Raw genomic sequence first — 27,880 nt, forward strand, 5'->3', positions numbered from 1 at the left:
TTCCTCTTCAGGACTGTTACTAGAAGCAATGCAGTCAAACATGCCTGCTGGATCCAGGGCTGTGCAGGTGAGGATGATGTCAAAGATGAGCCCTTGAAGGGTAATTAAATATTTTGAGATGAGGGAATACAATCAGTGTTTGTAAGGAGGTCCCCATTGAATGCAAAACACTTTTTCCAATCTATGATGGGTCACTAAATACTACAAAGCATGATATATGTTTCAGATCACATACCAGTTTATCTTGCACAGATCTTCAAGAGAGACCTGCCTTTACTGATCTGTAGTTTGGCATTTACAGTTACTTGGCATTTCAGTACTTGCTACTGAGTAGCCACACTTGTATGTCACTTTCATTCACACAGGTAATGTGTCTGTGGGTTTTAGGTCCATCATTGCCACTTGCATCCTTTAGGGCTGGATGAGAAGAATATTTGTCTAAATCTGTCACACTTGTACAGACTTATCTGGAATAAGTCAGGCAATACGACATTCAGCAGAAATAGTGCAGTGGATTTAGAAGCTGTACTTGTAAAGTTCTCCAAAGAAAGACTGGCAATATCGGTTACACATTTCCAACACTTCTTAGTTTTCCACTAACTTTATGCACTAAAGTATAGGAAAGTATCAGTAAAGGTGTGAAGATGCCAAAACGCAAAATAAAAATATAGGCCAGAAGGTTAAGGAAAGCTCTCAGCAGGCACAAATCAGGGTTACAAAACATAGCTTCAGTTTCAACCCCAAAAAGACCAAGCCATCAGCTTATCCACTGACTTTTAGAAAGTAGTTGATATATGCCTCTTAACATATAACATAATATAGAATGTATTCTTTTCTTGTTTTCTTTTTCTTTCTCTCTCTCTCTCTCTCTTTTGATTTCTAGGGAAGTTTTCCTGTCATTGTGGAAGAGTGTCCCTGTTGGAGCAGAATAAAACATAAATGCTCAGAGGACCACATTTCCCTTCATTCTGAGTTACTGACAGACTACAAGGACCTTCCAGAAATTCCTCACAAGTCATTAGGATCACACCTGTCACTTTCTTATTGTAGTTATGGCAGTTTTTTAAAAGAGTACCAAAATACAAAATATCCAACATTTAAATGATGGATTTTTAATGCTTTGGAAATATAATAGCAAGGAACTCTGTGATGCAGAGTATTCTATATATCCCTTGATCAAGAGATGAAGTTTCTCATTTTGGAAGAGAGACCCACTATTGCATTTGTTGCAAGGTATTTTTTGTTAAAAAATAAAGATTTGTCCCTAACACTTACGTGTTTGTATAGGTCACAACTGGTGTATTGTAAATGAAACAAAATATTCTCTTTAATAAGATGAGGTTTTCATTGTGACATTTCCTATATGGGGAAGCTGAGCAAAAGAATTCAAATATAAGTGTAATGGTTATGAGAAAAAAACTTAGGTTGAAAAAGTAAAAGTCAGCAATGTGGCTACCTACCTCCATGCCATGAAATGTCATCAGACAAGACTTCCACTTACCAGGTTAAGAAAGCAAATGCATATGCTATTTCACACAGCATGGTACGTATTGATGCCAATATCACAAGCAAGGTGAGAAGATCATTGCAGAACTCCAACTCATTTGAGTCGGACGTAATAAACAGCGCATAAATAATCTAATTAGTGCCTATTTTATTCAGTAATCTTTATGTAGAATGTAATATATTCTTTCATCTGGAAGCTGTATCAGCTTTCCAACTTCTAGATTACAGCTCTCTCTTTTTTTTCTTATTCCATTTTATCTGATATGTCAGTTGCATTCTCCTATGGTGATTCACATAAATACTTTGATACAAGTTGGAAATTATCATAATTAATCAGCATGTTATTTCTGTGCATGCACTCTACATCTGGAAATGCATTCTCCATGCTTGTGCTGGGAATGGAAAGAATCAGACACAGGCCTAACAACTCTGCCAAGTTTTCTTGTGAACAGTTATACAAATATTTTGGGTGACAATAAAAGAAGTTCAGAAAACCTTAGTTTGCACAGCTGTCTAACTGGAATACAGATTTAGTATTTAACTTTTTTTAAGGACTCTCTTTCACAGTTTTGACCAGTTTTGAACATTAAGTGTATTCACACATCACTGTATCAACAATGAACTGAAAACTACTAATTTTATAGACTGCTTGTATAAGCAAATACACCAATATATCAACATTTTTATTTTAGTACCAAAAAGCAAAAATATGGGCAAAATAAACAAGGTAACTACTCATCTGAATATTTTATATTGAGCTCCACAGGTCACAATCCATTGACCTATACTTTTCTAATAGGCATCTCTAAAGAACACAGTTTTCTTTCCAGGCTTCAGCCTAACATGTAAAACCTGCCTGACTTTTGGTAAAACTGATTCAGCTTCTCTGAAGTACTAGATAAACTCGTATTTTCCAAAGATAAATACAAAAATATAGTTAAAGACATCAAACTGATCTATAAACTTGTCCACATTGGTATTATGGATTTTCTTAAAATAGCACAATCATATAAATGAGGCTTAGTGTAATTGAGGAGAACAGAAACTGGAAGCTAGAAAGATAGACAGCAATTTTCAGAACTACTAAACAGTTTTTGTAAAACAATTCTACTCCTCCTGAAATAAAGGTGATATAGGATATAAAGGATTTTGTCATTGTCTTCACTGACAACAGGATTTTACATTTGTAACATTGTGAGATTACTGTGAGTTAAAAGGAAAACTAGTTGGAAGAAGCACTGTGAATTTTCCTGTTATGAAACACATGTGTATATATATATAATATGAATAATTGATTCACTTGCAATATAAAGACACAAAAACAAATTTTTGAATGGATAGAGACAGAAAGAAACCATGTAGAGCACCTTGTCTTTTGAGACTGAATTTACCCTGAAATACAGACACTGATTACTTCTGATTCAAAAGTTGTGAGCTCTACTGTGGCATTTTTCTCCTGGTCCTACTGTGGTGTAATTGCTACAGTAATGGTGTGGAAGATTAACATTTATACAGAGCAAAATTTTCTGAAGTAATACATTTTGCGCTACTAATATTATGTCTGTCAGGGTATTATTTCTTCACTTGCAGGCTGGACTTGCTTGCATTTTCATAGCAATGGTCATGCTAACTTCAAAAATTGACTGCTCATGCAAATAAAACAAACAGGTTTTGGCCTTTGATGTCAACTGATATAACTGCTCTTTTGATTAACACAGGCTTTTAGCATCACTGACTGTCAAAAAGACAAATACTTCCCGATCACAATCTCCTCTGTATATTACAATGCAGCCAAAAAACAAGCCAAATAAAAGGGATCAAAGTTCATTGGAAGGATCAATATAATCTGGAAAAGAAATTCCATGTTGATATTTCAATCATATTTTTACAGATTTTATTTATTTATTTATTTGTGGTTAAGTTCAGTAGTTCAGAAAAACTCCTCCCCCTACATACCTAACAACACGTGAAAATGCTGGAATAAAATAACATATTCCCTTTTGAGAAATACCTGACATGTTCCCTGAAAGTGTTAGGGATGGACTGTACTGATTGCTAATGCAGCTGTAGGACAGCAAGGACCATAGATGCTTTTCATGTTCTTCTAACGTTATATGTTTACATAGTAATAGTGCAGGAAGAAACTCGAGTCTTATAAAACTCTAAGTTCAGTAAACAGAAGCTTTGCGACATTCCCAAAATTTTTCCCTCAAGTCACAGGGTTAGGAAACAGCCAACAAGCCAGCTGATAGAGCCAAGCTGCTCTGAGATGAGAGAAGAAATGAGTATTTTACAGCTAGTGCCCAAGCCAAACTGTACTCAGCTAAGTGTATTTTGTGAAGCTGGGGTGTACTGAAAAATAGTGTTTGTAAACTACAGCAGTTTTGGAGAACCTCAAGAACACGCTGTCAAGAGAGTATGCATTATAAAATCTGACCATATTAAGGATAAATCCAAAGCAGAAAATGTCATCCTTTCAACTGCTGGAAAACTATTTTATTTTTTAATTTTTTTTTCCCTTTAAAGGATTAATCAATTTTCAATTTAGGTTTGCTTTTCCCCACCCTAAACATACAATTTCTGAGCATGTAATACAGAATAATGCTAGAATAAAACAAACAAACAAACAAACAAAAAAAGTCTGATTGAAACGAATTTAGTGCTCTCCCTCTACCTTGAAGTGCAATTTTATACTGGATTGAGGCTCTTAAGATAAATTTTAATCTCTCAATTCTTTACTCGTCATTGACAAGAAGAAGCAATGAAAGAACAATAAATCCCTGTTTGTAGAAGTAGGATAAAATGAAACCACTCAAGCATTTACCTTATATTACCAAATGTGAACTTCAGTTCCTCAAGTCTCATTTGTAGGACCTCTCCCCCTTGCTTATCATGCATTTGCCTAATAATTCATTTTTAGGCCAGCTTTGACAAATGCTTCTTACATGAAAGCTATTAAAAAAAACTTGCCTAGACTGCATAAGGAGCACTAAGATTTTATCTTTACCTCTCATAGTATTAAAAAGAGTGAATATGTTTCTGAGACACTTGGAAGGATAATTACACAGACAGATCTGCTATGTTGCTTCTAAACCCATGTTTGCCTAGCACAGAGAGCAGAAACAGTATAGTCCATCAGCATCCTCTTGTTCATTAGGCTGTGAATAGATGTGAGAATATGTATACTCATGGTTTTCATTACAGAAATACCTCACAGTCTTTATAATTTTTGTCTATTAAGCAGAACAGCAGTAGTTACCTCCATCTTGCAGGCAAGGAAATGGGGCCTGAGATTACATGCAATTTATTCAAGGTCAAAGAGGAAATCTGCATTAAGATTTGAACTCAACTGTTCTGATCTCTAAAATCCAAATAATTCAACCATTACACCACCATTCAGGATGCAATGTTGAGCACGCCCCTAAGGTGGATTCTGAGTTAAGAGCATGAGTTTTCAATCTTTTGCATGCCCGTACTCTGCAGGAAAATAAACGACTTCAGAAGCTGAGTAAATACCAGGATAAGGCAAGTTGCTTGATAAGGATGAAGTGCTTGCAGATACAGCCAGGCACAATGAATGTTATTTTCCACATACAAGACCAAAAAATGAAAAATAAAAATATAAAGAGAATTAGAAAAAAATAGTCTCCCCAGACTGTTGAGTATGTTGTGAAGAGGAAGATTCTGTCCAGTACTGCAGGACTGGGATGGTGACTGACTGAATTTTGTACGGAGAATTATGGTACAGCTGACAACTGAAGCAAGGCAAGCACCACAAGGCACTAAGTTGTGATATCCTGAATCTACCTGAACTTATAAAGCCAGATAATGTCTTTTTTATGGGTTGGTGTTGAATTGGAACACTGAGAAAGGTACAGAAGATTTTATACAATGTAGTTAGCCATACCTCTGCCTTCAGTTCCTTCACAGTTCCTTCAGGCTTCCTTGTAGTCCTAGCAAAAAGGAGAATTTTTACAAATGAGTACTCTACTGGATGATAAAACCCTGGAAAGTCTCTGAATAAATCTGCCCAAATTCTACAGAGACATTTTGCTTTCCTGGACTTTGTATTTTTACTGATATTTTCCATCTCCATGGAAAAGCAATAAGGCTGGAGAAGACATTCGCTTTGCCTGTGTGGAAAACCCCAGAAATGCCTATAATGCCTCTGGCCCAAACTTCAGCACATTGTTTTGGGAACAGTAACCCTGTCTTTCCCTCCCTTGGGGGAACATTATGGCAGATTCCTTCCAGCGCAGCACCACCGCCAGTCCGGGGAGCAAGAAGTTATGGCAGACTGTCCTCCAGTGGAGAGGACTAGAACTGACAGCCCCATATTCTGCAAGGGAACTTCTGATGGATTTACAAACCCCAAGCTTTTGTAGGAAAAAGATAAAATAAAATAATAATTCTATATCTTATTCTGTTCCTCTGCAGATTTGCAAATTGCAAGGGCCTGCAGCATACCGATCACTGACAGAGTTGCAGGGCCCATTTAATTAAATGATGTCCATTAGGCCAGCTTTCACAATTCTGAAACTGCACAGTTGGATTTTCATTATACAGAAAAATAGATGTCAGTGATGTGATGTCTCTATTATCTGTTAATGCAGAAGGAATCATTTTAATGGAAAAAATAGTCACATTTTAAAAAGTGTATCTTAAGGTTTGCTCTTGTTAACTGTAAAAAAACAACAACAAAAACCCTACTACATTTCAATATAATTCTAAACACCTTCTCAGTACCTTTAATTTTCTCAGAGAGAGAGTTAACCATCTAGATTTTAACTCTGTAAGAAGTGTTGCCTTACAGAAGCAATTGAGGCCTACGTTGTTAATTTTAGGCACCTTCTTTGCATGTTGATAACCTTTTCTAATAATCTCTCATTTTATTAGAAGAGGATGTCTATTATTTAATTTTTACCATATGACAGAAAAACAGGGGACCTTGTAAAATTAATTGATATTCCTTACCTTGTGTCCCAACAAATTAAAACTGCATATAAGAGCCTGAATTTGGCTTCTACCAAACATCGAATTTCTACAGTCATTGTTACAGAGAAGAAAAGGAACCTATGAATAAGGCAGGTGCTCTATAACATCAAATATCTGTATAAAGCAGAAATCATTAACATTCTATGCTCAAGAACAGTCTTTGACTATTAAAGCAACCCCCAAAATGAAAAGATAATCAATTAAAAATATCACATGCATTTTATCATCTTTCCTTGGTAAAGAAGAGGGAGAGATCTGTGTTCAGGAACTGTGTTAAACCCATCAACTTATCAATTATAAAAAACTATTGGTGCTGTTACATGTGATTAGTGGCAATAACTCTGAGGTTAAATGCTACATGGTACAGTGATATTGTGCTTTAATTGGAGACTGTTCATGGGAAAAGGAAACCCTTATGAAATAAGGTTTGTAATGCTAGTATTTCAGAATTCAAGTCACTCCTTGAGGAAACTGACACCTTGAAAAGGTTTATTTTTGGTGTTTTAATCTGATTTTATATTTTAAATTTGTATGTACTAAGTTGCAGAACTGCACACTGAGTGGAAGCAGGACTCCAAGAACAAGGCTCTCCAGCTACCAGGAAAGCAGGGACAGAGAAGGGCAATTCATTCTGAGAGAAGTGGATGGATGATCAGATCTGAGTTCTGCACCTACAGAGGATGGGTAGTAAAAGCAAAGGAAAAAAAAAAAAAAAACAAAAAAACCAACTGTAAGATGTTGAGGACTGTGTACATACCTAGATAAATATTGCATATAATGCCTATAAATGTATTTCAGAAGATTGCTCACTCCGATCGACTCTGCTGTAAGAGCTGTAGCCCCTGAGAAAGAGGGAGTTACACAGATTAATTTACTGATGCAGTAATGTCCTGCTGCACATCTGCCAATGCCTTGCAATGCAGAGGACACTGACTGACAAGATTTAGTCAATGATTGAAAAAGAATACAAGAACAGTTCTTCTGGGTCAGGAAAAAGATACCTCTAGCCTAGTGCTTTGGTCTCAATATTGACCCTGGAGTGGAAAATTAGAGGACAACTAGTAGTACTTCTCACAAAACGCTCTTCTAGCAACAGGGACTGAAGATTCCCAAACTGAATCATGCATGCTAATGACAAATATGAATGATGAACACATTGCATATGTTTAATAGCTAACAAACCATCACCTCAGGAAGACAGTTGTTACCATTCCTCAGTGAAAAAAGAGTACAGGACTGTTAGCCCCTAACAATCTAAGATGGGCCTGACATTTGCCAAGGCAGTTACCCTTCACTTGGGAAGCTGCTCAGACAAAAGCTTTTGCTGTAGCCTCACAGAGGTCCTTTAGCTCTAATGTAACTGAGCATGGGCATTAATCTCTATGCATCATGTCCTAACCTGTAAAATAGAAATAATACTGATACTGTATCCAACAGATAGAACATGTCCTAATGTCAGAATACTGAAGAATGTTAGGAGGATAGGCAATGGCCTTTTTATTTTCTGAAATACATAGGTCAAAAGAGAATTCAGTTGTGAGCTCCTCTAGTTTTCTACTGGTTTACAATTGAAGAAATGGTGCTACTGTCAATGTCCAGCAGTTATGCATAATATTTAGTTGTTTTGAAAAACACATATTACCCTTGCAGAAAATCACAGAATCATAGAATTGTTCAGATCGGAAAAGACCTCTAGATCATCTAGTCCAACCTTTAATCTAGTACTAAAGTCCACCACTAAACCATGCTATAGGTGGATGTATCAGTTTAGCTCTGAGTTAAATTGGGTTTGTAGTGTTTCACCATTTTGGCTCACAAACTCTGAATTTGAAGTCATTCATGTATTTATTGTAACATATTTTCTGCAGACCTGACAATATCAAGCACTAGCATCTTTTCAGCAACTGCTAAGCTCCTCTGCCATCCACGTACTGCCAAACATCAGAAAGGTAGATAAACATGGAAGACAGAGATAAAAAGGGAACAGATGGGCTCATCTGCAATTATACCTCTGAAAAGACTGAGAGCCTCACAGAGATTTATAAACCTTCTGGAGACCAGACATTTGGTGATCAAATAAAATGATCCCTGAAAATGTTTTAAATGAGTAATTCAAAAACTATTTTTTTCCTGGGATATAGGCAACTTCTTAAATCAGCGGTGATCCAATAAGCAGAAAACAATTAGGTACCCACAAGTTATTTGCAAGTACATTACTTGAGCAAGTAAAACTATGATTCTAGAAAAAGCATTAACTCCCAACACCCTTCAAGATTTCAGACAAGCAAATACACAATTTTCAAATATATGTAATGGGAAGGCTTCACAAACAAAGCTGAAGCAAGGGTAGTAACTTATCTGGCCTGTCATTAGGATGTGCCAGTTATCTCAGTTTTCCTCTGTAAGAGAGAAAATCAATGTTTCTTGGTGTGGTAACAGTTACTTGGTTAAATCTATGAGGCTCTTCCTTTATGAACTAAACAAAACTGAGAAAATATTCTGCTATCTACCCTTCCTCTCACTATTTAGAATCTTTTAGGGATATTGGTTTTGTTCCCTTAAATATTAGAGGAGCATTTATGAATGAATCTGTATGTGCCTTTGTAGTTGCAAAGAGACAGAGGTGGTGAGTGTGTCCCTACAAAGATACCAGTGCTAATCTATTAGATACTCTAATACTTGCTGGAAATGAAACTAGAGTTAGTGGAATTAAAAGGGCAGGGAATATCTCCAGCTTATCTCCCCACTTTCAGCAAAGTATAAGGCACCAATCTTCTACCACCTGCTCAGTCAGCTGTGATGGTTTTCTTTCTAAAACATCCCTTTTTCTCAGCACAACACTGAACAGCCTATACAGGGATGACTTCAGCTTGGAAACTGTAGGTCATACAATAAAAAGGAAACAAATTAAATTATGTAATTTTTATAAATTAAATTTCAAATAGTAAGTTATTGAACTCGCATATAGCAAGGTCTGATATCTACCATATAAAGTCTGTTGTGAGTAGCAGACCAATTCACAAAAGTTTAAGTCAATTTGCAAAAAATCCAAAAAGAAAATTAAACACTGTGTCTCTGAAAGCTAACAGCTGAAGCAGTTGCAGTGAAATAATTCCAGGAAATTCCATCAACTTTTGGTTTCTAAACCAAGCCTGATGTAGGAGATGCTCCAAGGACAGAGGCCAGAAAACATCCAAGTGGATGCATTAAGCTTGAAACATTTTTCAAGGAAAAAAAAATAATTGAGAAGCAAGATTTCTAAGAAATCTGAACAGAAAATATTGTCAAACAAGCTGTCAGTTATTGGTTACAGAAAGACTACTTGTTTAGCCAGTCGTAACACTTGTAGCAATACATTACCATGCTTTTCACTGCATTAACCCAAGTTTTGACCTCAAAGTAATTGAAAAATCTTGAGAGACTTCAGAAGGGGGAAAAAGGGGGGGGGGGGGGGGGGGGGAAGAAAAAAAGAAACAACAACAACAACAACAAAAAAAACAGAACCCAAAACTCAGTACCAGCAAAGACAAAATGAGACAAAAAATTATTCTGCTGTGAAACAGTGACTTATATCTAATTTCTCTGCAACTTTATTTTTATTCAGCCATGGAAAGCAATTTTCCAGCTAAAAAATACAAATTGACTTATTATGGAAGAAATAGCATTTAAAATAGAGAAAAGGTTATAGGTTTTCACAAGTGGATTTCTAAGTCTTGTTCTGTGAGACAGAAATAATGCATGTGCGTTGTTCTTGCATTGTTCTTACCCATTAAATTATGAGTAGAGAGGGTTGCATTTTTCAACAACTTGAAAGATTTACAAACCAATGCGAGGACTAGAACTGGGAGTCAATAACATCATCAAATAGTCATTATTTGTTTCTCCCCAATGTTTTTTGATTCCGTAAATATAATTACAGCTTAATTGTTTCAAGCTTCGTGTTCCAGCTGCAAGCAGGATTCCATTTCAAGTCATCCTCAGATGGTCAGTGATACTCCTATTCAACTAGACAAGCACAACACCAAATACAATCTTTATTTCCTAAATATAAGCTGGAACAGGATCGATTACTATATTACAATTCATCATTACTATATGATGAAAATAAGAACTTCAATTTTTGTGTGAAGCCAATAAAATCAACTAATTTCCTTGGTTTGACTGCCATTCTAGAAATGAATACACATGAAAACAAGAAAGTCTTTTCCCAGCAAATTAATTTTGATAGTTTTGATTTTGATGGTGATAGTTTTAAAATCTCCTCTGCAATTATATGGCTATTTCAGCCTTACTTTACGTTAAGTTATTTTGAAAGGAGGAGCAATAAAACTAATCTAGCTTAAATTTAAGTAACCATTTCCCCAAACATTTATATATTATATATATATATATATATATATATACATACAGTGTGTGTGGGGGGTAAGCACAGAGAATTATCATAATCTATTTTCATGATATTTTGATTAATTTCTGGGGGGGGGGAGGGAAGACAGGAAGCTGAAGTTCCATCTAGAAAAAGGTATGTCTTTTTAACTGGGAAGGTTAATGATTTTTAGAATATTTTATCAAAAGGGATAGATTTTTTACAACTTGAAGTTTTTACTTAAATTCTACCTAGGTGTTGTAAAATTGATACCAAAACTACTTAACCTGTAATACACAGAAAGACAGAATTGATTATTACAATAGACTCTAAGGGCTTAAAAGCTACAAAACTGTTAAAAGAAATTACTTCAGGCACAGTTCAGGGAGGAAATTTTTCATGCCAAAGAATAGAACGTATACCTACCTCATCTTGGATCAGTAGTTATTAAATTAACTTGTTTCTCCAGATAATAATTTAAGCAAATGTTTTGGTAACTAATGTAGCATTTAGATTTTTTTTCTCCTCTGTTGTATCAACAGTGGCAATGCTCTTTGTCTTTTTCTTTCCAGGATTTCTTCCAACCTCTCACTTGATACAGATCCACTTTCTTGTCTCCTTCACTTATGATTCTCAAGAGTCAAACTGCCAAACAGTTCACTAAATCCTTGCAAAAGACTCTGATATAAACACTTTTACTTCTATAGTGTTGAAGCATGGAGGGAGCCTTCCACATGGCATTTATTTGCAACAAGGAAAATTCTATAAAGTTGCACAGCTATCCTAGCTCTGAGGTCATTCAGAGCACAGTTGAATTAAAATTACACTCTGCCACAGAACCCTTCTGTAACCGAGGTATGGAAAAAAGGAGAGGAAATTGAAAAGATGGAAATGCACGGGGTATTTAGGGCTGAGGTTATCACCTCAATTACACAGAAGAGTAAAACAAAATGAATGCAGGTAGATAAGGTCAAAATGTAGTTTGATATTTCTGTATAGCTTAAAGGACAAAGAGAAAGGAGATTTTTTTTATTATTATTTTTTAATTTCTCTTTAGAATTCTCTGTAGACCATTCTCTCCCAAATAACCAGACAATAGGTTTAAGTACTGGAAGTGTGGGGGAAATGCATGCATTTCAGGGTGCAAAAGTTTCCCTGTCACCATCAGCGCCCCCACCCAGCATTCAGTGCAAATTTTTGTCATCATTTCTAAATTCCATTGTAATTTTATCTTTAAAACCGAAAAAGCTCTTACTTATATATATATATGTATATCTTGCATGTTAAGTTGTTATAGCTTATTTTGAATGCATTTTTAAATGCACTTCTTCCCTACACAAAAGGTAAAATCTCTTAGAGATTTGAAGAAGACTGGAACAAGAGATAGTAGATTCTCCTTCCACCCTCTTTTTTATGTTCTTTGGGAATAAAAGGGGGCATATTATGGGCTCTCTACTACATCACTTGAATGAGCACTATGTTCTCTCATGGATACTAGCAAAGCTCTTCCATATTACAGTACAATTCCCACCAGTCTGCTTTCTCTTAAAGTAAAAAGAGCCCTGAATTGCCTTCTGCTTTTGCCTTTTGTGTCCTTTCATTCAGAAAAGGAAGAGAAGGTTATCTTTTGAGCCTGTCATACAACAAACCAGCCCGTCTACCTTTCAAGGTCAGAAGATTCAAAAAAGTGAGTTTTCTTCTCTTTTCCAAAAAGTAGAGTGATAAATGCTTACCTGATTAAACCAGCTGATAAGAATGGCTATTGTATTTTTTTTCTCTCTTTTCATTCCTTCCTTTGGCTCCAAGAGATAAGAATGAAGAACTTCTAGCCTGGCATTGATCCAAGCTTTGAAAGGACCTGCTGATTATGGATAATGTTCTTATTCAAATGAGCAGTCCCTGTGAAGCAAACAGCGACATTGCCCGACTGTGATGAACAGGATATAACCCCCATATTTTAAACGAATTTCCATGTCACATATAAGTGTATTTATATATCCCAAACCCTAACCACACTGGGAGCTTTATCACTGATTTCTGCTAAGGACAAACCTGGACCATTATGATGACTTGACTTGACTAACTTGAAGTTAGACCACAGCAAACTATCTTTACCTGAATCCTACAATTCCATAAAGAACATACAATAATCACAAGGACAAGAAGATGAAGGACTAATACTCATGTTAAAAAATATTTGTATTAACAAACTAACTAAAAAATTAAACACTAAATACAAATGTATCCAAGACACCCCCCTAAACTGTCTTCTTTCTAATAAAAAGCTCCAGCCCACTTAGCCATCCCTATGTGTAAGCTACTTGACCACCCTTATTTTCTTTCTTTAAACCTTTTTAATTCTAATATATCCTTTGTGAGATGGAAGAGAAACCAGAAAAACACATGGCATTCATGATGTGGATGACCAACGTATTTATAAAAGTATAATATAGCTTTTTTTTTTTTAATAATAATTTATTATCTCTCCCTTCCCTAGCAATTTCTAAAAACTGGCTTGTTTTAGAAACTCACCAAACACCAAGCTGATGCTTTTTAACAGTACTATCTATAGTCCAACAGGGTCTTGCTCTTGATAATTAAAGAGCCCTGAGCTGATCATTTTATATGTGGAGCTCAAATTGTTTTTTCTTCTCTGTCACTGTATATTTATCTATGCTGAATTTCACCTATCATTTTACTGCAGTCACCAAGTCTTATAAAATCCTTCTGAAAATATTTTTGCACTTTCTACTTTAAATAACAAAATAACAACAGTAAATGTTGTCGTATCACTGCTCACAACATTTACTAGATCACTGATAAATATGTAGAAATACAGGAATTTACTCAATATTCTAGAATAGCTGAATCTATATTTTGTTTTTGTGTCAAAGCAAAATGTTTTAATGTCCTTTACAACAATGCCCAATTTCAGTGCTATAAATGCATCCTGTGGCTAAAATATTACTGGATAAACACTTGACATGTTTGTTTTAAAAAATATATAAATCTAAAATATCTTGACAAAAAAAGCACAAAAGTTGTTAATATTATGCAAGTGTTTCTAATAATTGTTAGAATTTAAAATATAAGCAAGTATTTTCTTGGTAAATATAAACGTATGTAGCAGTTGATTTTTTTTTTTTTTGGTCTTTAAAACAAACAGTTCTTCTCAATTTTGTTTCCATCACATCTATATATGTATCTACTCAACAGTAGATCACGGTGAAAAATATTAGCTTTTTAATATTATCATTTTTCCCAAGGCTGCTGGGTAATTTTACTGAGGTCAACTTGTTTTTATGAGGGCCTCTCAGCAGGAGGGCAGGCACTCCATACCAGCTTTGAAATTCGCAGTGTGCTGGCACATGACGGCCACTTTCCCAGAGACTGGGAGGATAATCAGCACTGCAGGATCTTCTGCAAAAAATGAGGGAAAGGCACATCTGAGGTCTCTGAAGTCCAAGCAAAAGATATTCCCTGCATGGATCCAAACCAGCACCTGCCTTTTCTGCAGCCAGGGGAGTTCAGTAAAATGTTCAAATTTAATCTGAACGTTGCAGAATTCAGAAAAGATAAGAGACCAATCATCAGCTGTGATAGCTTTAATTTAAAAATAAAACAAGTTAAAAAAAAAAAAAGACTGAATACCTCACCAATATGATAAAGAAAAAAATGTCATACAGGCATGAGTACCTGAACTGTTTACTTAGGCCAAAAAAGGTGCAAACTCCACCAGTTATCTATTCCATCTAAAAATAATAGCTAACATTTTTCCTTAACTGGCACACAACTGGGCTGAGAGTTCAGCTCTGAAGTAGAGGAGCACCAGATGCAGGATCTAATATGTTACTGGTGTTTCTCTTTGTTACATCCAGTGGCCATAGGAACTGGTGACCATGAAATAATTACCACATTAAAAGAAGAATAAAACAGCAGTATGTCTTCCTATACAAACAATTGATCGACTAATATAAATTAAAATAAAAGCAAGAACAATTATCCAAAGCTTAGCCTAACTGTGACAGTAAATGAAGACCTTTACAGGTACACTTGCAATGTGATTTCTTTTTCATGAAAATTTTGCAACTATTTGATAAATAAAAAGTTTGAAAAATACTCATTTTCAGAACTTGTAAGTATCAGTGGATGTTAATATTGATTCTACAAATCTCGGAAGAGTGCAATTATTCCCAACTTAGCTTATTTTAAAAGGAAACTACCACTTTTTTAGTGAATTTTTTATTTTCATTCACAACTCATGAGTCTAATGGATGACTGAAAGACCATCAATCCCATTTTAGTGAGAGAATTTGTAACAGCTTTCAAGAAAAATAACACAAGTGATAATAATGAGTGTATTCTCTCAGAATTTTCAGTGAGTTAGGTATTCACAGGTTGGCTTAAGGGAAAAACACTCATTTTTTTCCCACAGATTTTTATAAATTCATGATGTAACTATAAAACCATAGCTTTTGTACTTTCTTGTATAAAAAAAGTTCTGAAATGTAGAAAATAACAGCTTAATGGCACCAATTTAAGCCTATCAACTGTTTACATTTAAAATATTATCTATTCATGTTTCTATCTCACCACCTTACTGCCAGTCCCACTAAAAAAAACTTGCTCTCCAAGATATACTATGCTATATATATTTTTAAATAGCTGTTTCCGTAAAGGGGTATGCTTTTAATGTGAGCAAGCATGGGAATTCACTGCCCCATTTGGGGCTGGAAATGGCAAACTCGTGCTTTACCCACAGTCTTCAGTGTAACTGACTCTGCCTTTCTCATTTTTTTCCCAGCTCCCAGTCTCCATCCTCTCTCTTTCAGTCCTGGACTGGGTGCTTCACATCTCCAAGCAAGCAGTTTATAATCCCAAAAAACATGCCTTCCCTATATACTTATGCTTGTATTGAAGCTGTGGTGAGGAAGGGGCCAGAAGCAGACCCCATTCCTCTGTCAGTGTCAGCCTCCAGGCACAGGCATTCCCATTTCCCTCTGTCCTACACCACTTAGTTGCTCCATCTTCTGAAGATCTTTGTATTTTACAGCACATATGAAAGTTCATTGGGTATTCTATTTATAACATTATTTTGCAGAGCACTAATTACTAATGTATTTAGCCTTCTGAGTCCAGAATTCAAGCCTTTTGACAAATTATTAATCACAAAGATTAGAAGCTCAAAAATAACAAAATGAAAAACTTACTTGTGGCCACGGGCATGTTAATCTTTGTTGATCAGCAGTTAACGGTTTTTGACAGGAATACTAACATGAAACATGCAACAGGCAAGTTCCTGCATGAGAACTTATTTTCTGAGTGATATACAGACTGGATGGAGTTCTCCAGCCTCTCTTAGCTTTCCTTCAACTTCCCTTCAGCCCATTTTTTTGAAAGAACGAATGTCAACTCACTTTTCCCACTTATCTGGCCTCCTCTAATCTGCTTATTAGAACTGTATAAAGAAGAACAAAATCCTTCATCTCACATTTTAAGTAAACAGACTTTTTCTTTTTTTTAAAAAAAACAAATTGCTCAAACTAATGGAGGCAAACCCTGGTTTTCTTCTTGCTCTCTTCCTTGATATCAAGCAAAAAGAATGTCATCTAACTGTACATCTTCATTCACTGTGCTGCATGTCTCCAACTTGAGGAGAATTTTAATCATATTTAAACAAAACAAATGAAAAGAAATGAACTCCCAAACCCAAAATGAATTCCTAAACAAAAAACAAAAACAAAAAAAAAAGAAGAGGAGAAATAAAAAGGGGAAATATATTAAAAATGTAAAATGTCCTAAGACCCTTAGAGAAGCTTGAAAGACCTGTTGCCAATTATTGCTGTTCAATTACAGTCTCCCAATTGACGGGACCACTACACCTTAGGGGTATTTCCTCCAGGCTGTCTGTCTATCAATTGCTTCTGAACATGTCAGCAGACAGGACAGGAAGTTTCATCCAAGTTTCCAGTACAGCATGCCCTTTGAGATAGCTAGCTTTCTACTGAAGAAGGAAATCAAATCAGTTTGATACTATTACTTCTTGATAAATCTGTTTTGCCTGTTTCTTAAAGCCTTATTAGACTCATAAGTATCTGGTCACTGTTAACATTTCTGCAAAGACAGAAGAAAGAGGACCTGGAATGCTTCCTCCCTGGCTTCCACTATTTTCTCTCATTCCCATTAATTGATAGCCTGACTCATTTCACTGTTCTCTTTTTCAACTAATGTATTTATAGAACCTCTTTGTTTCTTTACCCCTACTAAATCTCAACACACTCAGCACTTTAGCCTGCCTGATTTTATTGCTACAGATTTTTGAAAGCCATCTGCCCTTTTTGCCATTTTCGTAAATTCCCTTTTGCATTAAAAATACCACACCACAGCCAAATTACCACTACCTTCTCGCATTCCTCTGTTTTTATATATTTGGCTCTCACACCAATACAACCTATGTTAGTCATGCTTGGATTCATTTAGCTGAACACTTTTGTGCCACCAGTGAATCTTAGTTTGTCAATTATTTCTAATACAGTCTTTCTGCAACACTGCAGACTCAGTGGCAGCAATCTGAGCTGAGAGATGCTCAGCCCACCAGACGCTCTGAATATGCCTTGAAATAGCTGTTGTTCAAATCCCTGCCACAGCTATAATTTTACCTGGGAAACAATGTAATTGGTGACAGCTTTCAATTCCCATGAAAAGTGCAGGCAAATTATGATACTATCTGGAAATGAAATTTCAGATGCTAGGACTCTGAGTCTTATTAAAAGCATATTACAGCCTCAGCTAAGTGTTTCAGTGGAAGGCATAACTAGTATTTTGTGGGTATTAGACCCAGACTAATTAACTGTCTCTGCCAGCTGCAGTTTTTGAACAAGACACAAATACTATATATTTTCTACTAATTTTAGTGATTTGGATTTTTATTTTTCAATGACTGCAAATCATGTGAGCTCTCAGAACCAGACAAGTAGTTGGCTATGTACAGCAATGGCACCTGCTAATTCCTGTTCTTCCTTCACAGAATCACAGAATCATCTAGGTTGGAAGACACCTCCAAGATCACCGAGTCCAACCTCTGTCCTAACACTAACAAGTCCTACACTAAACCATATCACTAAGGGCTACATCTAAACGTCTTTTAAAGACCTCCAGGGATGGTGACTCAACCACCTCCCTGGGCAGCCCATTCCAATGCCTAACAACCCTTTCAGTAAAGAAGTTCTTCCTAACATCCAACCTAAACCTCCCCTGGCGCAACTTTAGCCCATTCCCCCTTGTCCTGTCACCAGGCATGTGGGAGAATAGACCAACCCCCACCTCGCTACAGCCTCCTTTAAGGTACCTGTAGAGCGCGATAAGGTCGCCCCTGAGCCTCCTCTTCTCCAGGCTGAACAACCCCAGCTCCCTCAGCTGCTCCTCATAAGACTTGTTCTGCAGACCCCTCGCCAACTTCGTTGCCTTTCTCTGGACTCTCTCAAGCACCTCCATGTCCTTCTTGTAGTGAGGGGCCCAAAACTGAACACCGTACTCCTTCTACTATGATTGCATTTATTTTTAATATGGAACCTATATAAATGAATAAGATGACTGCTACCACCAGACAAACACAAAGACCGATAATTTTGTGACAGTTACTTTTATATTCAGGATTGTATATGACTAGGGGAATCTAAACAAACATCATCCAGGAATAAATATTAGCAGCTACTTTACTGCAAACCTGCTTGTGAATACGTGAACTGAAAAATATATTTGATGCTCATAGACTGGTAACAGCAGACTCTCAAACAAGAAAAAGAAAGAACAAACATTTTTGCATATTGCATAGGGCTTCTGAGATGGGAATCAGCAGAGATGGTTTCTGTTACACTGGTGAATTGGTCTGTAACCTATTGTTATATTGGTTCTTTCCAATCTGTCCTACCCATGGATTCCTACAGCACAGGTCCAAACTGGGCCCTAATACCAAACCAAACAACAACAAAAGACAAAAAAACACGAATCATAAGTATGTATATATATATGTATATATAAAAATTATCTCACCTACCATACAAAAATATCTATTCTGAATATCACATAATATTAATGTCTATTATCTAACAAAACCTATAGAAGCTGCTATATATCTCCAATACACAATAAATAGCAGAAATCCAGTTATGTCGATACTAATCCTTAACCACTGCAGTAAATGCATGCCTTATCTCAAGCACCATGCTAAACCTCTGCTTCTATCTGTGATGTGTAGAAAAGCAGCAATTATATTCTTTTAATGGATCTGACACAAGTGTATCTCTGAAGCTAACATATACAGAGATATCACCACCTAATCTATTAGGGCAGTATTGACATTTGCAGGAATTGCTTTCTGAAGATTAAGATGAAACAAAGTTGGGATTGGTTTAAGTATTCAAAAGGGTTTATTCACTGGTTTTACAGTGCAGAAAACATCATTTCTGAAAGTCAGACTGATTTAAATTGATTTGAAATAGAGTTGTTATTTAATTATCCTGCACAATTGCTGTATATGAAACTCATTGATTACTGTGAGAGTCTCTCTGTGTCAAAAAGCTTAGACCAAATAGAGATGAAAGTCAACAGATGAGAGGAGGACTGTTAGGCTGATGCAGAATGAAGACATTACAAGACTAAATCACCAAGGAGTATATTTTGAAGTTTTTCTGCACTTCCAGACTGTTTGAGAATTAAGAACTTTATCCAAAAGGGAATAGATTGAACAATTTCTAGCAAACTGAAATAATTTAGACTTCAAAGCAGAGGGCCATTCTTGAAAACATCAAACAGAAGAAATCCTGTTCTTTTAGAGTACCTTAATATTAGCGTAATTTCAGAGGATGCAGACCTCTAGACTAATGCTCTCAGACCAAAAGGATTCAAAAATGCCTTTTTCAGTCTGCACATCTGCAGAGGCACTGAGGTGGCAATGCCTTGGACCTGGCACCCTTAGTCTTGACTCCTTTTCACACAGCACATTCAAAGGAGCTTTCTTACAAGGACGTGTGTGAAGGGCAGAGGTTGGGGACATGGAAGGGAATGTTTGGGAGCTTTTGTCCCCAGACTAATGACTGCTGTCATCAGTCACAATTTTCAGTTATGTTATGGTACCTAATTCTGCAAATATGCTCTAAAAGGTCTCCTAAATTTTGAGCCTATCAGGGATTGAGATGACAGAAAACTTGGACCTTTTTTCTGGATAATCCAAATCAGGCTTCAATCACAACATGTTCATCCCTATCACAACTGAAACAGCTTTGGACATACCAATAAATGAAACGCTGAGATCAGAAGAAACTTATATGCCAAAAACATCCTGGGAAACTCTGGCATAATGCAGCAGGTAGGTGGGATTTTCAGAATCAAATTTACATCTAAATGTCAGCCTTTGGGGCACCTTCAGGCAATGTGGGAATGGTTGTATTCAGTTGCAAATGTACTGACTGAGAGCAGAACTACAGAGCACATGTGACACTACAGTTTTTAAAATCACACCTATCTTCATAGTGACTGAATGCTTGGGTGAGAAAAATTAAAATGCTTACAAGATCATAAAGCAGATCAGACGTTTATATGAAGTAAATCAAAAGCCTGATGTCTTGCAGACTAGCTCCCAGATGGTCTAATCCTGTAGGCTAGCTCAGGAAAATTATATTTTAATTCAATGGGAATTTTACTTTGGCAGGAATTGGTATATTTGATTCTGAAGGGCAAAAATATACAAAAAAATAAATAAATAAATTCCAGCTATGGAACAAAGCTCTTCTAAACTTTAAAGATATATTTTGCCTACCAAGAATGGAAACTTCAGGGGTCTGAGAAGTATCAAGTTGTCTCTGGCAGTATTTGCTTCTGCAAAACCAGCTTGACAAGCAATGTGGCAGTAGTTGTTTTTGCTTGAGACTTTGTTGTCTCCTTCAAGTTTGAGGAGATGAAGAATAATTGCAATTATTCAACCATACTTAAGGCCACGGTATAGCTGCTAGAATCAGCCTGACTCTTATCCCAGGAAAAAATATGAACCTGATTTAGGCTCCCTTCAGCTATTCCCTACTATAAATGAGGAGCAAGAAGGATGATGCTGTATGCTCTTTGAAGGAACATGAGATCAGGTTTAACAGCACTGTAAGGAACAAACTTTATGATCCTTTTAATTGTTCACTTATTTTGTGGAAGAAGTTGCCAGAATTGGGCTAAAATTGTTCTCTAGGTCCGAGTGGCCAGCTTACCTGATTCTGTGAGCTGTATAGCAAACACTTCTCTAAGTTTTATTTTCAAAAATCTGAGACATATACCTTGGGGAGTAGGCCAGGGGAGAAGTTTATGGTTTAGATAATGAGAAGAGCTTATCCAAAAAATCACACTTGTGTCTGAGGAAAACCTAAAACAAAAATTAGAGATGTATTTTTACCAACCTTCAAAGTACCCATAAGCAAAATAAAACATTCTATTCTGAGATTTCCAGACAAAGGCTATTAGACAAATTCAGGTGATTATTTAGGAAGAATATAAAGCAAACCACACCTCAGATCTAAAACAATTTTGGCAAGATGAGTTTCCCTTGATTATATATTATTGCTTCAAGCACAATTCAACAGAAGAGTTAAGATTTGATTGAATTCCTATCACCATTCCTTTTTCCCTCCTCCCCTCCCAGGGTTAGCAGTGAGCAAAATTACCAGCTCGCAAACTGCAATTTAATTAAAAATATGTTCCATTTGGAGGAAATACCACTGATTGCAGAAATTGTGATGAACTCAAGTCCTCAGATTTTTAACTGAGCCCAATAAACTTGATGTTTCCTAAAGCTCTTCTGCAAGGGTCAAACACCACTTTTTTGTACCCTCTTAGATTCATCCATCACTGGTAAAAATAATATAGGCTTTTGTAGATTGCTCTCTTGCAACCACTCTCAAATAAATGGTACAGCTCGATACATTTGCATCCCTTATATGCCCTCTGCAGCTTTATGCCTAAATTAAAAAGTCAGAATCTATTTCATACTGTCAAATGGATCTTTAGCAACTGGGATTTGTTTTCATATTGTTGTACCTAGTAAGCATAGAGAGTACATGAGCTTTTTCAGTAAATTAAATGAACAGATTATTGTTTTTGCCCTAAGCAGACATTACAGAACATGCCCAAGAAGATAAATGTAGAAAGCAAAATACAGCAAAAGATTGAGTACTTGTCAAAACCAAATTGAAGGCAGTAGGCAGCAAATTGGATTTTCTTTTACAATAACATGCAGTTCACATTCTACTACTGTAATGAATATTATAATGTGTGCTTTCTAATATAATATCTGGTGATGCATTTCTAGAGCTATTTCTCAAAGCTTAAGGACATTCTTGCTATATCATGGCTCAGTACATAGCAACGATAAGTTTGTTCTGTTCACTGCATAGCCTTAAGGATATCTTTTTTTCTGAAGAAAGGAAAGTATTAATCCCTAGATTTCTCTTTCAGTTATGGTGATTTAAAGCTGTGAAACTCAGCAGATTTGCAACAATGCCATTGCACTGGCCAGCTCCCGAACACCTATGGTGGCTTTGAAAGCCATCACAGGTATGATAAACAAGCATTAAATCTTCTCTAAAACTTAGAACACCGAATCACACAGCTACAAACCCAGTTTGCAAGTAACATATCTGAAACACCCTGATTCTTCTAATTGTATGAAAAATCCAAGCGGTGGGTGAGGAGGACAGGCATAGTCATGAAACATTGCCTTTGTTTTTAGATGTAAGTGAACTGAGACTCAGATCATGTGAGCAACAAACGACTTTCTTGAGAAAGTGCCTTTGCTCAGACTCACCCAGCTAAATGTCCACTGAAGGCAGCAGGCCTGATGTCTGCTGCATGGCTCTGCGGCACTGGGCCAGGGAAAGCATCTTACATGGACAGATGGCTCTAAATGACATTCCCAGGAAACTCACTCTTTGATCCAGGTACTGAACCCTGCTATTCTAACATGAGTCAATTTTTACATTTACGAGACAACCTTTTATTTTGTTGTGCATAGAAGGAAAGGGCTGTTGTGTGCAATGCATGTGATAAAAAGAAAGGGGAACAGAATTAAAATCTTTTTAATATTAGAGGTTAAGCTTTACCACATGTTTCAGAAACAAGAGGTACAGGCAAAAAAGTAATCATGAAATGGGACAGGACTATGTGGGTGAGAAGGGATGCCTAGTTGTCATAACAAAACAAAACCTTTTGGAACAATTTAGATCTTCAGGGAACTTTTCTTGCTGAATTTAGCTTAAAAATAAGGTAATCAGAAAACACTAACATGCTGTGCCTCAGAGTGATGAAAAATGTACAAGAATACCAGCCTTGGGGATTAGCATATATGTTCCATATCAGATAATATCTAAAAATGAGTCGTATTTTGTGCTGTATAAATGGTATTTAAAATAAAGACCCTAAAAGAAGATCTACTAGTACCTTGCAGTCAGTAAGAGTGATGCAAGTAACTTTTAGTTCAATGGCACTCACAAAATGCTTCTCCAAGAGAAGCAAACTAGTGCAGAGAGACAAAAACCACCCACTTTCAGTTCAGTCAGTGAACCTGACCAGAGAAGTTAAAAATATTTTGTATATTTTAACTCCTCTCAGGAAAGCACAGTTTGATATTTAAGAATATATTTATATTTGTTAATTATGAAAGGGAAAAAAAGTACTCTGACATCATCTAATCTTCTGTTTTCCTCAATAAGATCCCCAAATACATTTCCTCAATAGAAGCAGGCTGAGGAAGTAAGATGGCTCAAACTGACCCCAAAATTCAAATGAATCCAAAACTTGTAATGGTAGGAAGTGCTTGTAGAACTGTCAAAATAAGCTAAGTGTTTTTGTCTTGGATGAGTTTCTTCATAATTTCTTAATATTTTGTGTGATATGCAACATTTGCTCACTTGTTTTGTTCCACACCCTTGACTATAATGGATTGATTCTTGTGCATTATTCAGGCCTCATGCTTAGGGTATTACACACTCAAATATGATGTCTAGGACTTCATGCTTTCCATGAGTTTTACATTTGTTTCTTTTTGATAATTACAGCTGATTAGTTACTGCAGACACTATTCCTAGTACTAATCAATTTTTGGAGCTAATCTGATGTTGTGACATTATTTATTTATCTATCACTTATTGATCGCAGGATTTATGAAATGCATGAAGCCAACAGGAAAGACAGTTTCTTTTAAGACAAGTATAGTTTAGCATAAAAGTTGCAGATAGATGAGACTCATGGAAAAAAAAAAAAAAACAAGAAAAAAAACCATGGCTTTGTTCATTTTTATCTTGTAAAAGATTACTGGATTGAGTTGCTATTGTCAGTAATATAATATTGTCAGAAATATAATGAAAAATCATTGGTAAATCAAGGGGGAGCAGCTACCTCCAGTTGTGTTTCTCAGAACACAGTGGGTAATATACGTGTTTCAGAAAACTTACCCCATACATCTTTTAAACGTCAAATAATTATACGCAAACTTCAACTATATTATAAGAAAATCAAAACACCTTCCCTTAAAAATGTATTTCAGGATGCTGAAAAGAGAAAAAACAGCCAGCAGGTGAATGTGGCACAGAGAAGACAGGAGGCAGAGCCAGACAACTGCTGAAGGGTTTCCAAGGTTGCACAGTGGAATTTCAAAGGAAGGTGGCATGAAAAGAAGAGCAGCTCACAAGAAATTATGATTGGAAAGCAAACATTGGCTATCTTCATGCAACTTAGACTTCTTTTTCAAGGCATGACTGAACAAGACCAAGAGACTTGCAGAGGTAATAGCTGTTTGCATGTAACTAAAAATAGCTTATTTAATAAGCTGCATCCTCTCTTTGACTTACACACTTGCAAGTTGTAGTACAAGCCTTCTCTTACTGTTGCCACTAAATTTCTGAAACTTCACGATGACTATTAAAAAAATTAGGTAATGATTTTAAATTCGGAAAGACTTATCACAGTAAAAGACTGGAATTTTAAAACCATAAAGGCTAAACAGCTCCTGAACAACTTCAAAAACTGAAAGAGCCCTATCTTTTTTATAGCTGGTATATTAGTTTCCATTGTTAGGAGAAACTTGGAGACAAAAATTTACCAGAGAAGTTTTAAGTTGAAGTGCTTAAAAATGCACGTTTATACAGACACAGCAATGGAAAATAAAGAATTGTTTATAACTACCCAGATGTCAGTACAAACATGTTAGCTCATTAGATGTTGTAATGGCATTGTGATATGGAATTGTACAGCCAAAGTGCTTTTCTATTACCATTTGTATTGTGGTAAAATCTTTCCTTCGCAGCAAGCTAACAAGCAAGATTTTACTAATGAACTTTTGAACCCTTTTTAATACAATTTTTCTTAAAAAAAGATAGCTCAACAGCAAATGAGATGTTTCACCTTCGTGAGCATTAACAAAGATAAAACCAAAATAGATCAGGAAACTAGAAAGAAATCCGACCTTTAAGCCCAGTAGGAATCTAATCCATTTTTTTCCTTAGCATGTCCAAAGACAATAGTGGGTGGGAAAGAAAATCAGCCTGAGTATTTCATATTCGTTTAACAAAGACATAACTGAATGTCTTATTTTCAAAAAAGGTCATCAGTTGGAAGGAAAAAAAAAAAAAAGAGACACAATTACCAATATAGATCATAAAAAAATTAAAAAGATTCTTCTTCATAGGCATAACTGATGTTTGAAATTCATGCTATTGCATTTACGTAAAGGTGATCTGCTTGTCCATAACTCAAAATTAATCTATAAATTAGTTTTTCATTATAATTTATATAATCAGCTTCTGAATATGCATCTATTTGGAAGAGATGGAGAAAATTTTCCTTTTAGCACTCCCCATTTCTGTAAGCCACTGAAAGCAATCCCAGCCTGGTGAAGCTCCAAGCTTGTATTGGAAACCACCTGCATGATGTGGCAAATCCCCATGATAAGAGATGGGATAAGATTTTCAGTATTTTTAAAACATGGAAAGAAGAGCTAAAAAGATCAACTAAAGCACTTAGCTCTAGCCCAGCTCCGCACCACAACCACTGCGAAGCTACAGCAGCTCTCACCTGAGCTGACAGTGCCAGCAGGTCTGTAACGCCAGACTGCAGACCTGCAGTCAGAGTGAGTCTAATCAATAATCTTGCAAGAGGAAGAGGAAATTTAATGGGTTCGAAGGACTTTGTTCAAAAGAACTCCTTTTGTACCAGCATCCCAGCTGAAAGTACTGTGCATGACTATTTTGTTCATCATATTTATATAAGTTACAGTAGCCCGAGGCAGTTTTTTCCTTCCCTCATTTTCAGATGCAATGAATTGAGCCATGGGGTTTTGCAGCACCCGATCAATATTTACTTAGCAAGACAATTTTAACAAGAACAAAAATATTCTCTCCCATGCACTGATGTTTTTTTATAAACTTGTCAAGATATCCATGTGGTTTTGAAGCAAGACTTAAAGCCTTTAATGAGGAAAGGGAAGTAACTGAGAACTTGGAATTGATTCATTTTGAAACGTTCACAGTTGTTCAGACTACAGCTCACACAGAATAAAGTTCATATTCAAAAGACATATTTTCCTTCCCAAGCTGTAAAACCATTCATACAGTGTTGAAAATTTAGCTCCTGAAATAGATAGCATATTTAAATTCAACTGCTTCTTTACAAATTGCTTGTGGTAAAAATGTGATGGTTATCAGAATGGCTTTTTTTTTCTTTTACTGGCATTTCTGTATTAGAACTCCTGTATGTGTATTTGTAGTCCTTCAAATACATTCCTGCTATATAAGACTTGTTTAAAGAATATAACCAATCTGTTGACTGTGCGGAATGGCCTGGCAGGATTTTTGTGGTTTGTTTTATTCTGATGAAGGAAGTGTGCATGTTATTTGCACAATGTATCAAAATAATCTTTGATCACCCTAACAGTAGGTTGGAAAGACAAAATAACCTGCTTGTCTAAAATATTTTTTTTTCTTGATGTATTAAGTAGACTTCTTCAAGGGAGAGTTCATTAAAGGCATATATCATTTAACACTACAAAACTGGATGATAGTAATTCTACTAAAAGAAAGTCAGGAAGATATAAATAGTGGTATTTAGTTATTGAGAATGATATAATTTTAAAAGAATATTGCCTTTAGGTAAACTTTTTCAAATTACGCAAAACATTTCTTTCCTTTAGTATAAATCAGGCTCTGAAAACATTGTTTTTTCACAGTGTCTAATCTTGTTTAAGGAGTAATTGAAATATTGGCAATTTTATCTACTACTAGTATTAAAAGAGCAACCAAATTTATTAAAACTAATTTTGTAATTGAGATGTTATTTAAAAGACACTTACTACACTGAAGCATGAAAATGCAAAACTTTATACAGCTTGCATCCAAGCACTAGGGGATTCACAGAGTCTAAAACGACAGAAAAGAAATAAAAAGTCTGACCTTGTCCACTCCTTCCCTTCAGCCACTGACCTTGATCTTTTTTTTTGCCTTTTAATTTTTGTTGTTGTTGTGGCTTTTGTTTTTTTTTGTAGATGTGGGTCCAGACAAGTTCATTAAATCAAAATGTCTTACAATTATTAATTTTTATGATAATTAACATTTTGGACCCATCATTTTAAAATATCCACAGTTCAGAGCAAGCCACAAGCCCAACCCCAAACAGGCTTCAACCTTTTTCCAGAAACCATGTACTTTCTTGAGGGCATACTAATACATAGCAGGCATACATCAATATTCTGCGTGCCCTCCACTCGCCAAGTTGCATGGACAAGAAAGAAACTATATCTGATAGTAGTTTTAAAATAAAATTTTCTTTTTTCAAACAAGCTCTTTCCTAATATATTAACTGCTGTGATATGTTTTGAGTTCTATAGGAGGATATTGCCCAGAAGCTAACTGTGGAGTCATCAAGTGACTTGAAACACAGCAGAGACTGGACCAAGAGATAGCTGTAGACCTCTCAGTGGTCTGCTGA

General features: G+C 35.9%; 1 protein-coding gene across 1 annotated transcript in view; it reads right to left on the bottom strand.

Moving 5' to 3' along the window:
• Window positions 1-27,880, bottom strand: part of LOC310904279 (uncharacterized protein) — a 231,542-nt gene that overhangs the window by 31,118 nt on the left and 172,544 nt on the right. Inside the window, exons 6-8 of the mRNA XM_083848762.1 lie at window positions 21,187-21,272; window positions 7,259-7,343; window positions 5,414-5,459 (exon numbers count right to left, since the gene is read on the bottom strand). Coding sequence (XP_083704888.1) covers window positions 5,414-5,459; window positions 7,259-7,343; window positions 21,187-21,272 — 217 coding nt within the window. The remainder of the gene's footprint in view (window positions 1-5,413; window positions 5,460-7,258; window positions 7,344-21,186; window positions 21,273-27,880) is intronic.

This window comes from Anser anser (genome assembly GCF_964211835.1).
Source record: "Anser anser genome assembly, chromosome: 9".
NCBI classification, from domain to species: Eukaryota; Metazoa; Chordata; class Aves; order Anseriformes; family Anatidae; genus Anser; species Anser anser.